This window comes from Amblyomma americanum, chromosome 3, assembly GCF_052857255.1.
Source record: "Amblyomma americanum isolate KBUSLIRL-KWMA chromosome 3, ASM5285725v1, whole genome shotgun sequence".
In the NCBI taxonomy this organism is placed as follows: Eukaryota; Metazoa; Arthropoda; class Arachnida; order Ixodida; family Ixodidae; genus Amblyomma; species Amblyomma americanum.
Window position 1 is genome coordinate 156,542,113 of NC_135499.1, and position 23,536 is coordinate 156,565,648.

The following is a 23,536-nucleotide window of genomic DNA, read 5'->3' on the forward strand; positions in this document are numbered from 1 at the left end:
ATTTCTCTTGGGAATATGACCATCAAAATCACTCCAGCGTCCCCTTAACTTTCGTTACTATTAGAGTTAGGGTCCTCATTTATTTAGTATTTTAGCTCACCGTATGTAATATTGAAGCGGGTAGGCGACGCCGACATTGAGCGAGTGAACGAGTGGACGAAGACAACGAAGTTCTGGCTGTCCATGGGGATTATCTACTGAACCTTGGCCAATCCCCCTGCGTGGGTATGTGCCATGCTTACTAACGAGGAGGAGGAGGAGAAGAAGAAGAAGAAGAAGAAGAAGAAGAAGAAGAAGAAGAAGAAGAAGAAGAAGAAGAAGAAGAAGAAGAAGAAGAAGAAGAAGAAGAAGAAGAAGAAGAAGTAGTAGTAGTAGTAGTAGTAGTAGTAGTAGTAGTTCTGAGTGCCGCTCGTAGCTGTTACTTCGCTTGTGTACATAGCTGTAAATATATTCCTTCCCGCAACATATTTGGTGGAGGTACGGCTTTCCGATATGCCTACCGACGACGGAGCTCCGCAGCGGCCGCCAGCTGCCTTCGCTGGCCACATACTGCACTGCACTGAAGGATATTGCGAAAGCATGCTGGAGGCCCAGAAAATTCAAACCCACAACCTGAGCAGAGGCAGGCCGTGCTATCGAGCTCAAGCCTAAAGGACCAAGGACAGTTGGTTCAACGGGCGCAGTAAACAGCTAGGGCCGTATGAGCCCTGCACTAATGGCCCCTCCCAGTTCGGGGGCGCAAAGTACTTTATGGAATAAAATGATTACCACCATCACCACTACCCTATAGTGGGAGAACTGTGGGAGTAACTGTTTTATTCGGAGGTCAAATGGTGGCCACGTAGGTTTCGGCCAAGAAAAAAGAGATTTGTGGTGGCCATCAGCAAATATATGTTTTTTCTTAAGAGTTGAGAATAGAAAATAGCGTATGAGCAGTCATGTGGACGTAAAAGTAACAAGGTAGGGGGGGGGGGCGGGCTTGCATTACAGTGAAGAAAGAAAAAGGAAACACGGCAGCCGGTGTGATTCGACAGCTAGACTGAGGCTAAGGCAAGGTATACTCTTGGGAACACCCCCAGGCTGAAAAAAGAAACGAAAAAACAAACTGAAAGGACAAAAAGTACCCAGGCTGCCCATGCCCAATTTTATCTCTCTATCCGAGCAGTTCCGTTTCAAGGCAGCTCCGTCGACTGAAAGGTCAGCTACACGTAGTTAATTGCCCAGTCGTACTCGTACCAACAGTAGCCTAAGGTTTCACCTCCCAGTTCAAATGCTACTGATCGCTTTAAAGTCAGCGTCTAATGAATGTTATGCTTCGACAGAAATCCGCAGTATTTGAATTGGCGCATTAATATTTAAAGAATGAGGAGCTATTGTATTTATGTCTGTCAAATTCGCAACTATAAACTCATACCCCCCCCCCCCCCCCCCCCCCTTTATCTCGTTGTGCCGCGGTGTGTCGGCGGTTTTACGTTGTAGTTGCTCGCACGAACGTTTTTTCTTTCCAACAATATGCGCCACTATTTAACCTCACTTAAATGCACATTTATGAAACATTAGTTTTTCTGGAAAAGAAAGGTCTCAGTAACTGTCTCACATCTCGGTGGACACCTCAACCGCACCATGAGGGAAGAGAGAAAATGGGCAGGGAAAGGAGAAAAAGGTATAGTGGAGGGCTCCGGAATAATTTCGACCACTTCGGTATCTTTGACCACTTCAGGGATCTTTAACATGCACTGACATCGCACAGCACACGCTCATTTATGACTGCCTTGCTCTGTAGGGCCAGAAGACGAAAAATAACGCTCGTACAACACTGTCGCGTGCCCTTGAGTGAATCATTCATCATCATCATCATCATCATCATCTTAATTCCTTGCCTTTGCTGGCTGATTTGGCTGCATGGAACTCAGCGTCGGCCCCGGCCACAAGTTCCATCACTTACTTCGCGACGTCTGCTTGTTTCGTAAACTAAGTGAAGGCTTAGGAGCGTGACATCGTAGAGACATCAACAATTTAACGCTGCCGTCTCAGGCACAGAACGCGTGCATCTTCGACGGGCGAGGAAGACGAGGAGGGCTCGCGTTCGAGGCTCGGGTCGCGTGGAACGCCAGGCATCGTTCTCAGCAGTCTACAGCTCCGTCACCGATATCCTCTGCTGCAAGCTCCGCAATGGGCTGCATTCCGATGGTGAGTGCCTGCACATATACGGCTTTATTGCTACTGCTTTGTGCGCCTTCTTCAAGCGCGGGAAGTGTAACTGCTGCAGATACCTCTTGCCTGCCAGCTGCGAGGCCAGGGGCTTTAGTATGTGGAGAGGACTTGGGCATGCGGACATGTGGGTCACCTGCAGCATCAGGTCCTGTTAGAAGTATTTCCTTTCCCTTTTTAAAGCTATGCCGCAAAGCTTACTAGAACAAATACCTTAAGAGTAACTGCCGAAGTCGACGCTATATTTTTCTATGCGAGTGCTTACGCAATGCGTACCTGCAGCTTGTTAAAATTGATGAGAGCGTACTCTACATGCCTTTAATTACAGACAAGGGGGCTCGCAAGAAAGAATTTCGAAGTGTACTGTTTTTTTCTGAGATCCATATGAAGAAACACCCACGTCTAAAGTTCTTAACGCACGGCCTGTTGCTCTCAAACTCCGTTCAGCAGTTGAAGCGGGGACTGACCATTCGGAAAACCATGGCGTTGATGTACGTGATGTACAGCTTTCGTCAAAAGTCGAGCCAAGGAATGCTTCCATCTGGGCCATGCACTGTGGCTCGGTATGCATCGCCAGCGTGCAGATCTCTTGAAGATAAGAGGAACTGTGGTCCTCCCGTCTCCGAACCTTAGAACTTCCGTGGATGCTACATGAGCATATAGGAGCATAGAGCTTAGAGCTTGGATGCTACTGGAGCTTCTAATCACTACAATGCTTAGAAGCGAACCCCACGGGCTGTAAACTTTTGACAAATGCTGTACGTGTTGTTTTTTAAAAGCAGTCACACTAACAAACAATTGGACTCTAAAGTCGTTTTTAGACATGCTAGCCTTTCATGATCGTTTTCTTGAGTAAAGGGCCAGAAAAGCAGCAGTGCTGCATGGACTGTTGCACAATGGCAGGATGTGGGGGGTCGAAGCACCAAAAAGCTGTTGAGGAGTTAAAACCGTTACTTTCGAATCATGCAGTGCTGACACACTATGATAAAACCAAACTGCTCCTTATCTCGTGCGATGAGACTCCTTACGGTGTGGGCGAGGTGCTCTCACAAGAAGACAATTTTGAGCGGGAAGCGACTGTAGATTTTGCATCACATACATTATGTGCAGCAGGGCGCGTAATCAGGGCGCAATTACGCGCAACTTGATCGTTGGAGGACTGGCTATGATATTGGCATCAGACCACTTCTATAAGTACATTGCAGGACGCTAAGTGAGTTTTGTGATAGAACATCTGCCACATGTTGGGCAACCCTGGACCACGAAAGCCGGTGTTGCAGATGTTCGCTCTCCAGCTCGACGGTGCTTGAAACTTTGAGCACATGGTTATGACGTGCATTGTAGAGCTTAAGCGGCACCAGAATGCAGATGCACTCAATAGATTGCTCCTACCAGACAGCATCAAAGAACCGCATGTTCCTTGAAAAAACCTCGTGTTCGAGGCACTTCCGAAAGCACATTTCATAGCATGCATGCATTGCAGCCACACTCACGCAAGAAGATGTAACACCTAGAAGGTACAGCAAGGCCATTAAAAGGCGAAAACTCCAGTCCCTACAGGAAAAGAGCGGCAGAACTTGCTATTCATCGAGGATGCGTCACCTGGGACACGAGAGTGGTTATACCCAGAGTTGCATGGGACCAGGCCGCCGTTGCGTTGTGGCCATGAAGACCTGAGGCTGTTTGTGATGGGTAGGCACCGACAATGATTTTGAGGGAGTGGTGAGCTGTGTGAGTTACGCTAGCACACGCAGAATCGCCAGTAAAAAGCTTCAATTACATCATATACACAACGTGTGAACTTTGAGGACCCTGTGGAAGGGCATGCGTTTTGTTGGGGGGTGATGATGTAACCGAGCGGGGCGAGGTGCGAAAAGTACCCCGCGCCACGTCAGCAGCAGTCAATGATGTGCTACGCTCACTTTTCACGAGTTTTGGTATTCAATGGAACGTAAGATGCGTCAACTGAGATACATTTTCGCAGAAGCTATGGCATTCGACCCATAACTTGAGCCCCGTAGCAATGGGCAAGCGAAACGGTATATATGTAGGCAAGTTTAAGAAATCTCTGATTCGAGAACCAAGAGAACCAATGAACTTCCTCGTGACACGATTCTTGTACCGGCAGCACTGCACAGTCCACCTAACAGGCGTCAGCCCTGAAAAGGCAATATTTGGTCGCGAAATGCCAACACAATTGGACAGCTTGTTACGTGCACTAGAGTCACCTGTCAGAGAACAAAATCTACCCAAGAACGTGTACCCAAGAAGCGGAGAAGGCAACCACCCATGAGATACGGAGACCATAATATAAGATGTATGTGTACAAAGTCCATGTGGACTTTATCCTTATCAGCGCAGCGCGTGAAGAAGGCGAACGCGACTAGCCATATTGTCCGAATGGAACAATAAACGCAAGGTCCGTTTTACAGCTTAACCGTAACCATCAAGACTAAGCAAACAAGTTGTGTTGTGTTTTATGGTGCATAAGCGACTAAGGCTATCATGAGTCAAGTAAACAAGTGCTCAAGGAGCAGTGTCTTTGGTTATCAATGGCGCAGCACCATTTACCTTGCCTTGCAGTTGTGTAGAATTATGTATGCCGCCTGGAATTAAACACTGTAGGAATAATTCCTCGAGACGCGAACTAGTAAAATAACAAAGAAGGACTGTGCTCCTCAGTCGTGTTTAAACCCTTATTAATAATCTTTGGTTCAGCGCTGATTATTAGTTTCAGTTGCTGGAAACTGCGTGAAAAGTACTTAAACTTGAGCGGCGTCATCCTTTGCCGGGTACCAAAAACGAACTTCTAATGTATCGGCGATCGCAGCAAGCAAGGCCCCTGTTGCTCGGAGCCTATATTTGTGTACACACTCGCCGCACATTCGTCTGCGTCATGCATGAATATTGGGCATGACTGATGGACAGGACCTCCGATTACAGTAACTTCAGTGAAAGGGCTCACGATATGGCTTGTGTGCTCTGGTAGAAAATGAACAGCAGGGAGACGATGTACGGTGGCGATACACCGCAGCTTTATGGCAGCGTGGGGCGCCCGACGAACTACGCACATATGATTTCAGTCACGGGAAAGCAAGGAGTTAAAGGACAGTTCATGTGCCCTGTGGTTAACTTCCACAGTGTCTGCAACGATCACGAATCCCTCCCCCCCCCCCCCCATGTACAGTTTTCCGTCTTTCAGCCAGTCGCTCAACACGAAAAATGTTCAAGGATGACCAGTCGCGGTGGCTCAGTGGTTATAGCGTTGGGCTGGTGGGCATTTCGTTCAGGGGAAACTGTTCCGTCGTGTTAATAATAGTGTTTTCGTAATTAATAATAATAATAATAATAATTGGTTTTTGGGGAAAGGAAATGGCGCAGTATCTCTCTCATATACCGTTGGACACCTGAACCGCGCCGTAAGGGAAGGGATAAAGGAGGGAGTGAAAGAGGAAAGGAAGAAGAGGTGCCGTAGTGGAGGGCTCCGGAATAATTTCGACCACCTGGGTATCTTTAACGTGCACTGACATCGCACAGCACATGGGCGCCGAAAGTTCTAACACACCCGTTTGCATCTACAAATCTTAGCATTGCTGAAGTGGTGAGACACGTTCGTGGCCTCGGACCTCCTCCCTTCCTCACAAATTTTTTCGCGACTTCTCCCACTTTTCTCCGCCTGCCGCAGTCCGGCAACCGCCTGGGCTTCCCGCAAGCCGTCAAGAAGCCCAAGTACGTGTACGTGGAGGGCATCCGGATGTCGCCGACGCTGACGCAGGAGAACGTCATCTTCTCGCTCAACTTCGAGCCGCTGGACACGGACATCGTGATCGACTCGTACCCGGGCTGCGGCAGTTCCTGGGTGGTGCAGATCGTCTACCTGCTGCTCAACAACGCCCACCTGGGAAAGATCTCCGAGTCGCTCACCAGGGAGGTCTGCTACCTGGAGGCCGAAGGGGGCCAGGTCGGTGCCTTCTCGGGATATCACATCTATTACTACATAAGGGGTAGCAGAATGCAGCGAAAGAGAAGCCGTTAGCTTCAGTAGGGGCGCTACAACAACGGTAAAATGAGATCTTCGGAACGGTGGTCCGTCAGGCTCCGTGTCCATGGCCCGCTACTTAGTGGTGTATGCGACGATGTGTTTTCAGTGCCAGCTCTAATCTCGGAGTATGATTGCGCAGGTCACACGGCGCTTTAATCAGAAGCTATACAAAGAGCTTTTCCTAGTTTCTCAGATTATCGCACCGGAATGCTACGACAGTGTGACTGTTACAAAGGCTTACGCGGCCAACTCGCCAAGCGATCTGGCCGAAAGTGTCAGCGAAGTCCGGCAGTTCATTCTTTCGCGTCGATAACCGCAGAAAGAGGGATTGCTGCCAGGGAGTGTATTTCAGTCACGTTCCATGCGAAGAATTTTGCTTTCTTCAGCAAGTTTGTGCTCTAAAACTGGGCCTGAATGGACACTTCACGAGGTTTCAGGGTATTGTAGGAGTTCATATGGAAATGAGAGAAACCTTTTCATCTGAAGGTATTGCAGACTAGCTCGATATGTAACTGTCGTTAGTGTATACGGCATCAGTGACTCGTCTGACATTTAAATTGCCCGTCGAAAATTAATAAAATGATACGAAAGCGGTTCCATCTCGCTTGTTTTTTCACGCCTTACAATCTCTCACGTGTTTGCGCTCATCTTTGCGCTGGGTGCGAATATAGCGCTGTCCCCGGATACGCGTTTTTCGCGGTGCTTCTCAATCAGTGGTATGCAATACGCGGTGCAGGTCACCGTAATATCATGTTGGCGGCTAGAGCTTTCGTTGCGTGACCTATAGGACATTACAACCCAAGCTTCATTTCTTTTCCGGTTCCCGAAGTTACGGTGTCACTTATATGAAAGTAATTATGGTAGTTATGTTGAGCTGACCCTAACCTGATATGTAAAAACCGCGTACAATGGGCGAGTTCGTACGAGTCATTTACGGGCTTGTTTCCTTTGATTCCAGAAGTGCATTATGACTGAAAAATTCTTGAAACAGGATTCTTAATTTTTTAAATGTAGCTTTAGGTGTTGATGGCAGCACTTTTATCACCGGTCGCCCCTGCTTAAAATACGTAGAGCACGGAAAACACAAACACGCGCAATTGCGAGTATCACTCGGAAACCACAATGATTAATAAGAAAAATACCAGTGAAGTAATGCCGGGAAAAATTCAGGAATTTTTCAAACCGCTGCAGAGAAAAGTAACGGAAATAGAGATTTTTGTGTCTAAGTAAACGAATTTTTGGTTGCTGCATGGAACATAACTGGTTAGTTTTGAGAGATATGTAGTACTAGAGTGCTATGGGCCTAGATCGGTTTGGTATTGTCGGACAAATTTCCACACATAGTTGCAAGACATGAGATCAAGACTGAGTTTTCGAAGAATTCTTCAGTACGACGCAGGCAACTAACACTCATAGAAGTCTGGGTTTAGTGATAATGCCTAGCAGAGGTCCGCGTTAACTTACACTAAGAAATGCACATGTGTCATTATTGTATCGAAGACGTCCAGTGATATGTCGGCGCTCGCAACGCTATCCTGTGAGTAAAGGGTGTGTTGAATTCTCACAGATCATTGAATTGAATAAGGGCATTGAATAAGAGACAATACCGCGACAAAAAAACTTCGAAGTCTCAGCTAGCCCTTACAGAAATTTCTTAAGAAAGTCTATAGACTCTGCATAGACTTCTGTCTATAAAGTTTATAGACTGTCTATAGAAAAACCTTAGAGAACACTCTGTAGGCAATACAAATCCTATAGACATTTTATAGATCCTGTCCTATGATCCTGGGGACAGCAGCATCTCTTAAGTATTTATTCATGAATGTGCATTCACGGGTATAGATTTCTGAATTGTGAAACTAAAATGATTGGTGGTGCAACGTTAAAAGCCATACACTTTTAGTAGACTTTTATCTATAGGCAATGTATAAATAAAACCCAAATAAAAGTGTATGGCCATAAATCTATAGATTGTCTATATACTATGAATAGACAAAAAGAAATATCTATAGGAAGGCAATGCAGTCTATAAGAAGTCTATAGACCATTTTCGTAAGGGAGTTTTTCCTGCTATTGATCGCGTGCACGCAGGTCGACTCGTACAAACCTCCGCGCATCATCAAGACGCACCTGCCGTTCAACGGCATCGCGTACAACCAGTCGGCCAAGTACATCTACATCGCCAGGAACGTGAAGGACTGCTGCGTCTCCATCTACCACATCATGAAGACGTACCCGGACGACTACCAGTTCGCTGAGGGCACCTTCGAGGACGTCTTCGAGTGCTTCATCCGGGGCGAGATGGAGTACAACGACTACTTCGACCACCTCCTGCCCTGGTGGAGCTACAAGAACGAGCCCAACATCCTGTTCCTCGTCTACGAGACCATGAAGAAGGAGCCCAAGGAACACGTGCAGATCATCGCCAAGTTCCTGGGCGGCGTCGCCAACGACATCATCCAGGAGCAGTCCAAGCTGCAGTCGGTGCTGCGGATGTCCAACATCCTCTTCATGAAGCTCAAGACGCGCGACTACGCCTCGGTGTTGCCCAAGAGGAAGTTCTTCGTCCGTGAGGGCGTCATCGGGCAGTGGAAGAACTTCTTCACGGGCGAGCAGTCGCGGCGCATCGACAACAAGTTCTTCCAGAGGACTGTCGATACGCCCATGAGCCTGCTCTGGAAAGGCATGGGGGTCTTCGATTGACTCCTCCCAGCCAGCGCGATGTGCACGCGCGGAATGTTTTTTCCGCGGCAGAATCGCGGTTAAGCGTTTTTTTTTGTTCACCTTGTCACGAATACTTGGTGAGAAGTTATCGATAAATGCAGCGTGTAAAAATGTGTTCACTCTTCGCACATTTAAACGTGATTCGCTTCAGCAGCGGGTGCCTAGCTGCCGCTAGCGTTTAATAATTTTTACAGCCGCCAAAAGTCTGTGGTTATTGGAATTCATTGCAGCGAACGTGAGGTACTGACTGACAGCCGCAGTATAAAAAAATTACTGATGTTACTTTACCTGTGTTGTTGGCATTGTGAATTCACACGTATTTTGCTTGTATCGCGGAAGCATTTTGGCCCTGTAGCCCAGTACATACTGGCAGAAGGAATTTTTTGCTTTTAGCTCTGAGTAGTGGAAGACAGACAGAAACGCTTTTGTCCCACAGAAACGCTTTTAATGGCGAACTCCTCTGCGGCGATAAGTTATTCTCCATATTTTAAAACAGGCTATCTATAAAATGTCGGTGCGTTTGATCAGATAGGTCGGAAAGGACACTGTCGTGGCTTCACACGCGTTATCGAAACGAAGACACCACGTGCTTTTTACAGTGCCGCACACAGGGACGTGCTATCGCAACACTCAAGCCTAATTTGCTGGGCACTATTGCATGCAGAAGAGGGTTCAGTGCATTTTTGCCAGGAGGAAGCGGGATTTTCCGCGCGCTGTAAAAAAGAAAAAGTTGATGCGAAATACACCAACGTTGCCGTAACTGATTTAGTATGGATTTAACGACATCCTCTGTGCTTGACGTGCTGAAGCTGTCGCCTTGGTTTCACATTTTTTTTTTAAATTCAATTTTTGCCCCGCTTAGCCCGAAGGCGCTACAGCAGGGGGGTTACAGCGATGAAAAAAAAAACGATCTTCGTTCATACCGCACACTTGCTGATCTGAAAGGCGATTCCATTCACTGGTAAATCGTAAAAAAAATGAATTTTCATACATATTAGTTCTTGTACAGTACTCCAAAATCTTAAAGCAGCGATCAATAGGAGAAGAGACATAATGGGGTCTGTGTAAATATTTTTTCCTTCTGAATGCCGGTTTTATCATCAAATATTTGATACAGCAGTTTAAGGTGCAATTTGATTCTTCGAGCAGAAAGACTTTCCCACTCTAATTCGTTTTTCATGTCGATACAGCTATCACCTCTGGAGTATCGACGTACAGGACGAACCTTGCAGCCCTGTTTTGAATTTTTTCAAGCTTATTGCTCAGTGTTGTTTGCCATGGGTCCCACACCGCACATGCGTATTCGAGCATGGGTCGAAAGTAGGTTACAAAAGCAGTTGATTTTAGGTGAGGCGGCGCGTGACCCAGATTTCGTTCTAAAGAGTTTAAGGTCTTTGCAGCCTTCGCAACCACCGCGTCAATATGAGTATTCAAAGAGCAATCGGCCGAGAATGTCACACACAAATATTTATACTGTGATTTTTGCGCCAGTGTATTGTTGTTGATGGTGTACTGAGATGTTAACTTCGTTTTTTTACGTGTGAAGGTAACATGAACACACTTTTTGGCGTTTAACTTCATTCTCCATCTCGAGCACCATTCAAGAACACAAGATAAATCACTTTGTAACAGGGCAACATCACATTCATTTCTAATTCTTCTGTATAAAACGCAATCATCGGCAAACAACCGTGTATTAGATCCGATTCCTGAACAGATGTCATTTACGTAAACTAAAAACAGAAGTGGCCCCAGAACTGAGCCCTGTGGGAAACCCGATGTAACGTCTACAAAACGTACTGGATAGCTTACCATTCAATAACACGCACTGTCGGCGAGACGATAGAGAGTTTTCGATCCAGGCAAGTACTGTACGGTCAATATTTAGTGCGACAATATTAGTTAAAAGCAAACAGTGGGAAACAGTATCAAACGCTTTGTGAAATGGCACTCTGAGATGTGCGCGATCGCTAGCAGCCTCGTAGCTCGGGTCAGAAAAATTTGCCACGGGGAAATTCGGAGAGGTGCAAGGGTTTCGTATGCTATCGAATATTTCGCTGGTAATTTTTCTTAACATGGGCGGCTTATTGTATTAGTTTAAGGCTGTAAGCACATCTTTCATGTAAACATTGGCTAGTTTGGGCAAGATAAATGAAAACATCGCTCGGAAGAGCGCAACAGGCATCTTCAAGTAAACAGCAAGACGGGGGACTATCACAGAGCAATCGCTGCCAACGTATTTGCTCGATCTTGTGAAAAACGATCTTATGGTGATTTAACATGGTTAGGCCAAATGAGAATTACGTGAGCTAAAACTTCGGTTTTCACTCCGCCTTAATGGCATGACGCGATAGCGATAATGGGTTAATGCCCATGCATGCGGAAGTGGTCATTCTTTGCTTGACATTCATAGATACCTGGGAGTCCTCACACCACTCCTGGCACAGTGTTGCAGCTGTTAAGCAATGCGCCACTGCACTGCGATGGCAGGTGCTGCCACCGGTGTGGCTTGTGAGACCCAGGTTGGTCTTCCCGACCAACCAATATGAAGCGAACAGCTTCACAACGCCAGCTTTTCGAGCCGTCAGCGGGGCCGAAAGTTTGACCTTGAATGTCACTAGAGGTCAGACAAGGAAATGACGCCTGTCTCACTATGTGGACATCCGAACCGCGCCCATAAGGAAAACTGAAATGAAAATTGGTTTTTAAGGAAGGAGAGATAGAGAGAAAAACTTTATTCGGTTCATTAAGGGATTAGCGTTCGGTCTTCGTCTGCATCGCTGCAGACTCTTGACCTTCAAAGCAGGGTTGGGCCCCTAGTCCAGGGCTCCACTGAGCCGCGCTGCTTCGCTTGCGTGCTGCACCATTGCCCTTTGGGCGGCGAGCTCGCAGCTGGTGAGCCGGCTCTCCCAGTGCTCCGCACTCGGGGTTTTGTGCTGGTGGAACGTGTAGTTTCGCTTACACTCCCAGGTCTTTCACCCCCTCCTTTATCCCCTCCCTTACGGCGCGGTTCAGGTGTCCAAAGATATATGAGACAGATACTGCGCCATTTCCTTTCCCCCAAAACCAATTATTATTACCAATTTGGCTGCGTTTTTATGGAGGCAAAACGCTAAGGCGCCCGTGTGCACATTAAAGATCCCCAGGTGGTCGGCATTATTCCGGAGCCCTCCACAACGGACCCTCTTTCTTCCTTTCTTCTTTCACTCCCTCCTTTATCCCTTCCCTTACGCCTGTCTCACATATGTCGGTGGACATCCGAATCGCGCCGTAAAGGAAGGCAAGGGAAATAAAGTTGGTTTTAAGGAAAGGAAATTACGCCTTTTCCCCATGAGCCATTTCCTTTCCCCCAAAAAGCAATTTGTTTACCGATCTGGTGACCCGCCGCGATGTGGTTAGGGCGCTCGACTACTGATCCGGAGTTCCCGGGTTCGAAGCCGACCGCGGCGGCTGCGTTTTTATGGAGGAAAAACACTAAGGCGCCCGTGTGCTGTGCGATGTCAGTGCACGTTAAAGATCCCCAGGTGGTCGAAATTATTCCGGAGCCCTCCACTACGGACCTATTTGTTCCTCTCTTTTTTCACTCCCTCCTTTATCCCTTCCCTTACGGCGTGGTTCAGGTGTCCAACGATATATGAGACAGATACTGCGCCATTTCCTTTCCACCAAAAACCAATTATTATTATTATTGACCCGCCGCGGTGGCTCAGTGGTTAGGGGACTCGGCTAATAATAATAATAATAATTGGTTTTGTGGGAAAGGAAATGGCGCAGTATCTGTCTCATATATCGTTGGACACCTGAACCGGGCCGTAAGGGAAGGGGTAAATGAGGGAGTGAAAGAAGAAAGGAAGAAGAGATGCCGTAGTGGAGGGCTCCGGAATAATTTCGACCACCTGGGGATCTTTAACGTGCACGGACATCGCACAGCACACGGGCTCCTTAGCGTTTTTCCTCCATAAAAACGCAGCCGCCGCGGTCGGTTTCGAACCCGGGAACTCCGGATCAGAAAAACGCTAAGGAGCCCGTGTGCTGTGCGATGTCAGTGCACGTTAAAGATCCCCAGGTGGTCGAAATTATTCCGGAGCCCTCCACTACGGCACCTAATTCTTCCTTTCTTCTTACACTCCCTCCTTTATCCCTTCCCTTACGGCGCGGTTCAGGTGTCCAACGATATATGAGACAGATACTGCGCCATTTCCTTTCCCCAATAACCAATTTTCAATTTTTCATCACAGGCAGTCTTTCAGAAGCAGTAACTTTGAACAATTTTTTTCCCAAGCAGCCTTCCCGCCTTCACTCTTACTTCCCATGTAGCATTGCCAAGTGAATGAAAAAAATATGCCAGAGCTTATTACAATCACATTCCATGGCGAATGCGACGTATATGCGGCGTGCCAAGGATATAAAATTGAGAGGAAGGACACGTGTAGACACGCGAATCATTATTTTGCGAAAGCAAATGCGCGCAAGAGGCGAAGATCAGGACCAAGAGTAGAGCAGCGGTGCAACGCGGGGTCGCCTAGATGGGGAACACGCTGTACTCGTTCCACAGCCGAGCGATCTCCGTGCCCTTGGTCCGCTCCTGGAAGACCAGGTCCATGCGTTTGGACTGGCCGCACGTGAAGTAGTTCTTCCAGAAACAGCCCGTCGACATGCGCGCTATCTGGCGGTCGGGCGACGAGCCATTCGAGCCAGAGGACGCGGACATGCGAACCTGCGGTTAGGAGCACATATCGGCAATTACGTCATTCATACTTTCTTTCACACAGCAGCTATTTCCGTAAAAATTTGGGTAAAGAATAAAAGAACGGTCTGGAGTTGTACATGATGCAAGACCATAACGCAAATTACAGAACGTCACAATGCCAAATCGGCCGCTGCGTTTCGCCTAAAGTTACGAAACTTAGCGTTAAACACACGTAGGAGATAAGAGGGAAACACACAGTAAGAGCAGTGTGCTATGTGTGTTTCTTCCATCTTGTTCCGCGTAGATTTTCTGCTAAGCTGTTCTCGCAACGTGTTACGAGCTAAGCCTCTACAGTTCACGCCGGCAACAAATGTGGTCGAGAAAAGCGTGCAAACCGCAAACCCAGAATAACTTTCGAGTGCACGAGAGCTGTCACACGCGTCGCGAACAAGGAATGCGTTTTTATAGAGGAAAAACGCTAAGGCGCCCGTGTGCTGTGCGATGTCAGTGCACGTTAAAAATCCCCAGGTGGTCGAAATTATTCCGGAGCCCTCCACTACGGTACCCCTCTATTCTTCCTTTCTTCTTTCACTCCCTCCTTTATCCCTTCCCTTACGGCGCGGTTCAGGTGTCCAACGATATATGAGACAGATACTGCCCCATTTCCTTTCCCCAAAAACCAATTATTATTATTATTACTATATGAACATAAGGTCGGACGATGCTTCTTCACCTTGGACGCTTCAGTTTGTACTTGCAATTTCTGTCAAGGGTGACGTTAGCCCTACCCATTCACATATAGATTTAACTAGCCCATACATACGAAGGAACGACAGTGCATGTGGGGACGAAATGGGAATCAGAAGAGCGCGACCGAATGACGAAAGCGGCAGACATCAATCTTGCTAATCACTCCCCTTGTCTGTGGTCCTGTAATGTCCGAATGATCTGAAGGCGATACCCAACACCGAGGGTTGGGAAAGCAGGTGAGTGGTCGCGCTGCAGGAGCACCATGCTTAACCAACCAAACTCGCAGGCCGCAGCCTGTCCCTCATACTTTTCTTTCGTTCCGTGTTCGCTGAGCTGTCAAAGCAAAGACGGACTTCAATCAATTCGGTCGGATTTGAATGTCAGTGAACTACATTTCTGGTACAGCGGCCCTTCCATCGTTCAGCCTGCTTCCTTCACTCGCACTATTTACGCTTCTGGCGTCCTCGAAACTACCGCGGTCTTTCCCAGACTAAGAAAGAAAGTCTCGGGCTCTCGCGTGGGTTGCGTAATATCGTCTTCACGCCAGGTTTACCTCCAACTCCCCATCCAGTTCTACTTTAAAGTCGAGCTCCGCTTGGTGCATTGGTACTGCTGCTCTCACCTGTATGCCCGGGCAGTTACTTCGAAGCTAAAAGAAAACGGTCTGTTCCACGAATTCATGATCCCTCGTTCTCTTTTCTTTTAGACAAGACTGATAAAATCAATGAACGTACAGAAAAGAGTGATACCTTGCTTGTTATGAGCTATATATAATAATAATTGGTTTTGGGGGAAAAGAAATGGCGCAGTATCGGTCTCATATATCGGCGGACGCCTGAACCGCGCTGTAAGGGAAGGGATAAAGGAGGGAGTGAAAGAAGAAAGGAAGAAAGAGGTGACGTAGTGGAGGGCTCCGGAATAATTTCGACCACGTGGGGATCTTTCCGGACCCGTAGAGTATCTGTTACGGTCCAAGTTGGACTTATTTTTGGAAATGTGGCGGAGAGTTTGAAGGATGCTTCACTCCCGCCACCGGTTGGCCCGGTATTGCACTACCTCCGGGATCGGCCTTGTCTTTAGCGCATCTTTGCTATCCTGTCTTTCTATCCCCTCTTTCACCTCTCCTTCTATCTGCACATGGTAGCGATTGTGGCTCGGCTTGAGCCAGTGAGTAGGCCTGTGCACTTTCCTTCCTTTCTTTCTTCCTGGCAGTAACAGACAGACACAGCTCTCGCACTGGTTTTCAGGACTTTAGAAGCTACAGCTCCGAGGCGGAGCTTTTAGTTAACCGTCTCTGAAAGATTTATCTCAACATACTTTTGCCGACGGTACACATGTTCAAAGGTTAAACTTACGTTGCGTCTGAGAAATCTGCGCGTACAACCTTTTATGGGGCCTGGGTACTCTGTGTGAAATGTGCTGCGCTACTTTCTGAGATGCTACCTGCGTCTGTACTGATGACCCATTTAGAAGTTCTACCATTTATACATAAATGCAACACAGGAACAGCGCCAAGCTGACCGCTATGTGCCTGATCGCTATCCTCGACTGTTTCACGACAGTGCCATAAGATGATATATATGATATGATATATCATGATAACGATACTTATATTCCATTTCTTCTCGTATTCTATTATACTCCTTTGTAGTTGTTGCAGTGTTCGTACTACAGTAGGGTACAAGTAAAGAAAGAACCGGCTTTTCCCCGTCAAAGGACCCCCTTTCATCCAGTGGCTTCGGCCGGTTCTCATGAACCTGAGCATGACAGTGCAGGGAGGCAACTATTCCGGACAGTGCAGGGAGGAGACTATCGCCTTCCATCTGCCACTCCCTGCGTTGCCCCACTAGCAGGTTCATGAGGATCGGTCGACACCATTGGCTGGGAGGAGGGTACTTTGACGGGGAAAAGCCGCTTTTTTCTTGACTTACATCCGGCTATAGTACTGTCTATCACTGTTGAATATTTCGTATTTTCCCGCCTTTGATGACGTTTCACCGTTTCGACTAATCGCGAGCTTTGTAACGCCGCCACTTTTTGGCCGACGCCGGGTATTCGCGACGGTGAGCAATATTATACTTTCGCATTAATAATTTCGAGCGCTGTTTAGAAGCGCGAGGTTAGTCGCACACCTCCATGATGCGGCTGTGCGCAGGACCCTTGGCGATGTGCTCGAGCACCTCCTGCATGAGCGCCACGTTGCGGCTGTTCTCGAAGGCCTCGCGCCATCCGACGAAGCTGAGCACGCGTTCGACGTGGGCGCGCGACTCCATGCGTAGGTCCTCGAACACGAGGCAGAGCAGGTGCGGCTCTGCTCGATGGGCCCACCACGAGAGCGCGTGGTCGAAGTAGTCGTTGCCGTGCACCGCTCCGCGCACGAACAGCTCAAGGAAGTCGTCGAAGCGGCCCTCGCAGAAGTCGTAGTCCTGCGGGAACGCCACCGCGTCCTCGAACGCGTGCGCGCAGCAGTCCTTGGGGTTGCGCAACAGGTAGATGTACCTGCGCGGCGATGCGTTGCTATAGACGAGCGGCTGCGATAAGCAGGCTCACTTTTATGAAAACAAACATGAGGGGAACTTTGTTGGATGTCTGCTCAGTCAAGCGGTATGTTTGCGCAGAGACCTTGAGGTTTTGGACTACAAAACGTGCGACGAGGTTACGCTCCTTCGAACTGCGACAGCCAGTATAAAATTCTGGCGCGTCCAAGCTCTGCCACACGGAATTGAGCTCGACCTCCTTCTGTACGGAAAAAAAACACACAACGGAACTGATGCCACGCTCTGGTTAAGTGCACCAGCGACAGTATACATTAGATAACATCTTGAGTACGCGCAAAATGAGATTGCGAGAGAGAGAGAGCGGCTATTCAGGGTTAACGCCTTTCAAGGCAGTCCAGTGTCTAGTAGGCCTTGCAAGGACAACCGTTTGCAGACATCGCGGTCAGTGGCTCTGAAATGCGCTTTTTTCTATTTATCGAAATCGCAGTGCCTCGAACCACGGAAACGGGGGATCCACAAAGCGGCGTCCCTCCCATCTATCTAAGCAGGCAAGGCAGGGGATCTCTGGGAACGCCCTCGCGTGCCGCACCTGGCCTGAGGGTTGATGTTGAGCCTGGTGTAGGGAAGGTGCGTGCGTAGCAGCCTCGGCCTCGGTGCGAGCTCCACTTCCTTTCCCATCCACTCGATGAGCGGGGCGTCCACCACGAGGCTGGCCTCCGATGCCGGTGCCGGCGCTGGAGCTCTCGGTACGCTGGCGGTGCCAGAGAATGGCTGCGGCGGTGGCGCACCCGGAGGTGCCGCAGGGTTCTTGGCGCTCGCGCGCGCCATCAAGTGCAGCAGGGTGGCGACGGTCTTGCCGCCGCTGTTGGGGTAGCCCGCGATCACCACGTCGCCGTCGTCGGGCCGCATGCGCGTCGCATACTGCACGTTGTCTCGCGAGAAGGAGCGCGGGAACAGCAGCCCGTCCACCTCCAGGTAGTGCGGACTCTCCACTTTGTCAAGCGAGTGGCCCATTGTCAACCGCTAGGGTCCAGATAGCTGCAGAGGAAGGGGTAGAGTGAGGATCGCAACCCGGACAGGGACACGATGGGAACTGTGAGGAAAGGCAACTAAGAGGACACGGAACCGTCTCGCTTTGGAAGGCAATAGCGGCGCTGCGCGCGCTTTCTATTACTGAAGACGCAGCGAAGCGTTACCCTTTCTGGCTGCCTCTATCGGAGTACTCAGAAACGAAATGGCCGGTATTCTCAACTACCATGACATTCAATCGCCCTCGAGTCATTCTGCGGCAGTAGGAATCACTGCGCCTGAACTAAGAACGCTGACCAGACTGTTCTCCAATCAAAGACGGTGCCTATCCGAAGGCACATCTGCGTGATCGCGTGTAAAACATCTAAAACCCGTGCACGTAATCTTACCTGAAGGGCGGAGGGCGGAAGAACTGGTCTTGCTGGTATTTCGAGAAAACTACGGAAGATGGCTGGCTGGCTACGCGTCGTCGGCTTCTTCTCGAGCACGGGAACGAGGCACTCGGCGCACGAGCGCGGGCTGGTTTTCGTCTTTTTCTGCATGGCACCGAGTTTCCGAAGGCGCAGCAGCAACCGATCCCTCTGTACTCCGTGATCGGTCGTGATCCGTCCTTCTGTGTCATGCCCTAGGAATTCGCTCCCGACGTTCTGTGTTTGTGCCTCGTAAGGGACATCGTCTTAGGCTACGACGCAGTCCCTGCAGAAGTAACACACTCCGATTCCAAGGCCAACATGGGTGCGACCATCTCGATCGTATGACCCCAGATGGCGCATTCTAAAAGGCGTCTCTACTCCGGGGCCCAGCTCGGCAATGTTTCCATCGGCCAGCTGGTGAACGCGGGATATTTCCGCTACGACATACAACGACTACGAATGCGCCATCGAGCGTCCCACCAGATCCGCTGCACCCGCTTCTTGTAACTTTGTCGCCTTAAATGCTGCTTCTACAGAAACAAACATTAAACTTCTCGTCTGTATTATAGGCCAAACTGGGGCAAGCAGATTTCATTCTTTCACCAGTCGATGATACTTCCATTTCGTCTATTACAAGCTTAAAAATGTCTGCGTGTTACTAAAACATAACCACCCTTTTGATGTACCATTACTTAGTCGCCATATGCGGTCCACTAGACACCTTTCCTTCTGTAATTTCAACCTCCCGTCAACACGTGGGCTAAATGTATATGGCGAACGTTTATTGCAGTTTTCGGGGGTTAAAATCTGGAACACTCTACCAATTGTTCTAAAGTGTCGCGTAGTTTCAGTTGTGCGCTTTAGAAACATTTGATGTTTTTTTGCTGTGTTTCTTCGTTTTTCTGTGTTTTTTCTCAGTGCAAAAGATTATAAATATAACTTATGGGCGACTGTTTTTATTGCATGATTGGTTGCTTTACTTGTGTTAGTGCCCAGGGCTGTATGTTTAAGTTGTTTGCGACTGTTGTGCTTTTTTACGTTGTCTACCCATGTTGGTAGGATATTCGCGCATTTCTGCATAAGTTTTGTCTTCCCGAATTGTCATTATATATTCTCAGTTCTTGTGCCCTAAACTAGCCGTTAGCTATGGGTCCAAAAATTGATTTCAAATTTCGTATTTTATAAGTCTGCAATAAAGAAGCATAAATTGAAACATTATCTGCCGGAAAATACTATCAGTCGGCTCTACTAGAGTCATGCTCACGAGCAACTGCTTTTGGTTGTTGAGCAAGCGTCTCAATTCCTTCAGTAATGCGGGGCTGGCTAAGCGTGGTACCCTGGAAGCTGCATTCTGAGATGTATTAGCAAATATCTAAGAAGCTGTGAGCACAAAAGTGCACACAAAATTGAGTTCACTGCGGTAACCCGCACTCGAGGAATCCGAAAGCATTGACGCCTCCTCGTTTCTCTTTGCCCTCTTTTCCTCTCTTTGCCACTCTTTGCTTCACTCATCGCCTCTCTTTGCTTCACTTGCCCCTTCTCTTCGCATTTACTCGATTAAGCAGGGATGTAAATTCATCCAATTTCCCAAGTGCCACAAATCATTGTCTTACTTAATCAAGTTCCATCAATTGCCCATTTTCAGTTTTCAATCTTGACGCCACGCTTCGTTTTCAAATTTGGCGCCACTCGTTGGCTCCGCCCCCACTTTCTGTTTTTCAAATTTGGCACGACACGTTGCCCTGGCTCCGCCCACTTTTTGGATATTTTTGGCTCTAATTACTAATCACTCTATTGACATCATTTTTTTGCGCAGCATCCTCACATCCTCCTCTTTCGATTACAACCATTCGTTTGGCGCTATCTCTACTAAGTTCCTGGCAACTGCTGCGGACACGTTTTGCGGACACGACCTTGTCGACATAGCCCCGTAAAGCTTTCGCTTTAACAATCTCATCTTACATCCCCGGAGAAAGTCAAGTGCCAAATATGCCGCGTCGTCTTCTGTGCCTGAACGGTGTTGTGAAGACTGCACTGCACATGCATGCACTGACTGCACTTGACAAGCCCTGCAAGATTAAGTTAAAACACAGAGAAACAGAAAACACAAAAGCTTTAATTCTGGACTTATTTTCAAGGAAGTCATCGTTGCTTCCTGAAAATGTTTGCCATGTTTTCATTTCGGTGCGTTTATCTTGAAGAAACTAGTTGAACATACGCAGTTCACAGTTCACAACGACAACAGCAACAACAACAAATAAGTCCAGTCGTTTTTGAAACGCATTTAGTTTGCAGCTCTACATTTTATGCTGTCTTCGTCACTAGCGGCCTGCATTAGTGCGGCATCGTATACGTAGTCTCCCAGTCGCTGAACCAGTTCTTTGGAAGGTATACATGTATGCTCAGGGCAAGGGGCATATATATATCAGACAGCAAACGCTCCAACTTCAAGGAGAACGTAAGCGCGCAGTTATTTCCCTTAACAAGTTGGCGCAACATTTCGCGTTTAATCGAAACGTCCCTTCCAGTGGATGGAAACACAGGAGCGATGGGAGGCTGCTCTGCGCAGCTCACAGGCGAAGCTATAGCTGCGCATCGTGGGCTGGGCCTTGAAGGTCGCCGCGGCCCAGCAGTGCCCGGTCATCTGGAGCGGCCCGAGGGCCCGTCTCCGTCCTGCTCATACCCCTCCCTCTGAAGTGGTCTAATAAAGTAATTACCGACCAACCGACCTGGATTTCAGTCACACAGGAAACATTGCGGTGTGAAAGGAAAAAGCACGAGTGAAATATCTCCTCCTCGTTATCGTCAAAAAATGCTTCCATTGTTGGCGTACACAACACATGCGTTTTGGTGTTTCCCACGGGATGAACAATAAGGCATATACGTTATCACTACGAGTCTTTATTACAGGGGCAACGTCCTTACGCATTTGTGATGCATTACACGAGCACTGATTGTTCTCCTGGCTATATTCGCTGGTTATACTACGCAGGAAAGGCGCGAAGATTGACTGTGGAAGTGTGACCTATTTTGTGGAATGTTGAAGGATAAAGACATAAACAAAAAAACCAGCAGGACGAGTTCATATTGAAAATCTGCACAGGTTACCACAAATGAGAGCCATTCCTGGCGTTCCCAAGGCTTACCGACGTGTGTGAAGTCTCCCGCTTCATGTTATGACACCAAGTTTTTGGGCTGCAGTGATGATCTACGCAAAGATTATATACCTCCCTCGTAGCTCGAGTAGCGAATAAGAGCTGCTGTCGCTGATTTAAACCTCCGACCGCTTCAATTTATTCCTGCAGTACATTCCCGTGTGCTGTCAGTGCATACCGATTGTGGCAGTGTGGGCTGGTTACCGGCAGCACTGGTTACCGGCAGCACACATCTTCACTCTGATTTCTTTCCTCTCAAAAGGACTTTTCGCACGCCACTATCTCTTATATCTGCCATAGAGAGTGAAGTCATTCGCTCCTCCATTGTCTTTATCATGCAGAACGACACGTGCTTGCGCTCTAGTGGCAACGATTTCATTTATCGCAACACTTATCGCGCGCACACCTCTTGCTCCTTGCGGAGAGGAGCCCAGTACAACTACAGTCCTTCAAAAACATTCATACTGATAACTGTCACAATACATTTGAGAATAGAAGCATATATAGACAAGCGTCACAAAGGATGCGGACCTACCACAAAGCATAGAAGTGCCGATGTAAACCAGAAAACACAACCTCAAACGAAACTACAATATAGCCATTTTCCACGCGATTTAAAACAACCGAAAGGGGATGGGGGCAGGAAATTCGAAGTGCAGAAGTAGATTGCAATAACATGTTTGATAAATTGCAGCACGGCATTTTGACACAACACTGGGGTAGCCATCATAACTGGACTAAAAGCGGCACCAGCACCCGGAGAGCTCACGCACTCTGGCACCCATTTAGGGGCTTCTGCAACCTGGAATTTAATGGCAAGGACTGAAGTTTCCTCGGCGGCACTTAATGTGTTCGGTCCCATAACAATAATGAGCACTGCACATCGAACTCAAAGCACAATAAGCATACTCAATGACTGCTTTGACGAGAATGGTGAAGTCATCTTTTTCTTAGCATATCATGTAAAACAATTGAAAGGCTACACGACTTTTTTTAATAAGCAGGGCTGATGTAAAGCTTGGCCTGCATGCAGTTCTTGCAGTTTGTCTTCTGCTTCAACTTCCCGAGAGCGGCGGTGAAGTTTCGATGGATGCGAGCTGCAAAAAGTCGTCAATGTGCTGTGCGATGTAAGTGCACGTTAAAGAAGCCCAGGTGGTCCAAATGAATTTAGAACGTCTTCTACGGCGGCGCCTCTTTCGCTCTTCCTTCATCCTTCCCCTCAGCGCAAGATTGAGGTGTCCGCCGCAAAGTGAGACAGCTACTGCAGCTTTTTTCTCTCATAACCAGTTTAAGTCCGCGGGTCTGCAAAGCGCCGTTTTTACGACCGCCCTGCAAAACCGCAAGACGATCTAGCGACTGCGCTTTTGTTTAGCGCAAAAGCTGGGCGCAATCCTTCGTGCAGATAAGTAAATAGGGCGCCAGGAAATAGCCTAAAAAACCTGATCGTCCGGTAAAACGGCCGCCATGCAGTTAACCGTACTAGCCTGGCCTAACCCAATTAAGCCAGAAGCGAAAAGACATCCATATCCAACCCGGTACATGCCTGCACACCGACCGGTTGTGACGAATGCCGAACTTGGCTGTGTTTGGCACGAACCGAGATAACGCTCATAGCGATGTGTGCGAAGCTATATGCTATACAGTCTCTACCGTAAAACAAACAACCGAGTAACGGTAGAACTAAGAAAAAAATTAAAAAGAAATATAAAGAGGCAACGACGCAGGGGTTGCAGCCTTTGTAAACACACCGTCTCCACTTCATACACGTTAGGGGAGTTCTCACTGTCACGGTCTCAGATGCAGCGCTAGTCCAGCCGTTTATAAACAAATACACTTATTCATGGGGGACGCCCTGAGCGGGGTCAAGTCGGCGCCGTGCACAGTGGAGGCCTGTCAGCCTGCATTGCATTCGCATCCAAGGACCGCACGCTGGGATAACCGGTCGTTCTTATTCTTCGCTCTCGCTTCTCTCTGGGCCGCGACGTACACACGTAGGCTCAGCAGCCTTTATCCAGTACGCGCGT

The 23,536-nt window shown here is 48.2% G+C and overlaps 2 protein-coding genes and 1 pseudogene across 2 annotated transcripts; 2 read left to right on the forward strand and 1 right to left on the reverse strand.

Moving 5' to 3' along the window:
• The first annotated feature begins 1,971 nt into the window (after positions 1 to 1,971).
• On the forward strand, positions 1,972 to 9,201 carry LOC144123404 (sulfotransferase ssu-1-like). Its single transcript, XM_077656241.1, has 3 exons — positions 1,972 to 2,190; positions 5,897 to 6,172; positions 8,345 to 9,201. The coding sequence occupies exons 1-3, from the start codon at positions 2,173 to 2,175 to the stop codon at positions 8,954 to 8,956; spliced, it is 906 nt and encodes a 301-aa protein (XP_077512367.1). The 5' UTR covers positions 1,972 to 2,172; the 3' UTR covers positions 8,957 to 9,201.
• A 4,091-nt stretch (positions 9,202 to 13,292) lies between these two features.
• On the reverse strand, positions 13,293 to 17,962 carry LOC144123405 (sulfotransferase ssu-1-like). Its single transcript, XM_077656242.1, has 3 exons — positions 17,505 to 17,962; positions 16,550 to 16,916; positions 13,293 to 13,694 (listed from the first exon to the last, which is right to left on the reverse strand). The coding sequence occupies exons 1-3, from the start codon at positions 17,927 to 17,929 to the stop codon at positions 13,500 to 13,502; spliced, it is 987 nt and encodes a 328-aa protein (XP_077512368.1). The 5' UTR covers positions 17,930 to 17,962; the 3' UTR covers positions 13,293 to 13,499.
• Positions 15,356 to 15,495, forward strand: LOC144126412 (U2 spliceosomal RNA; annotated as a pseudogene).
• Positions 17,963 to 23,536: the final 5,574 nt, after the last annotated feature.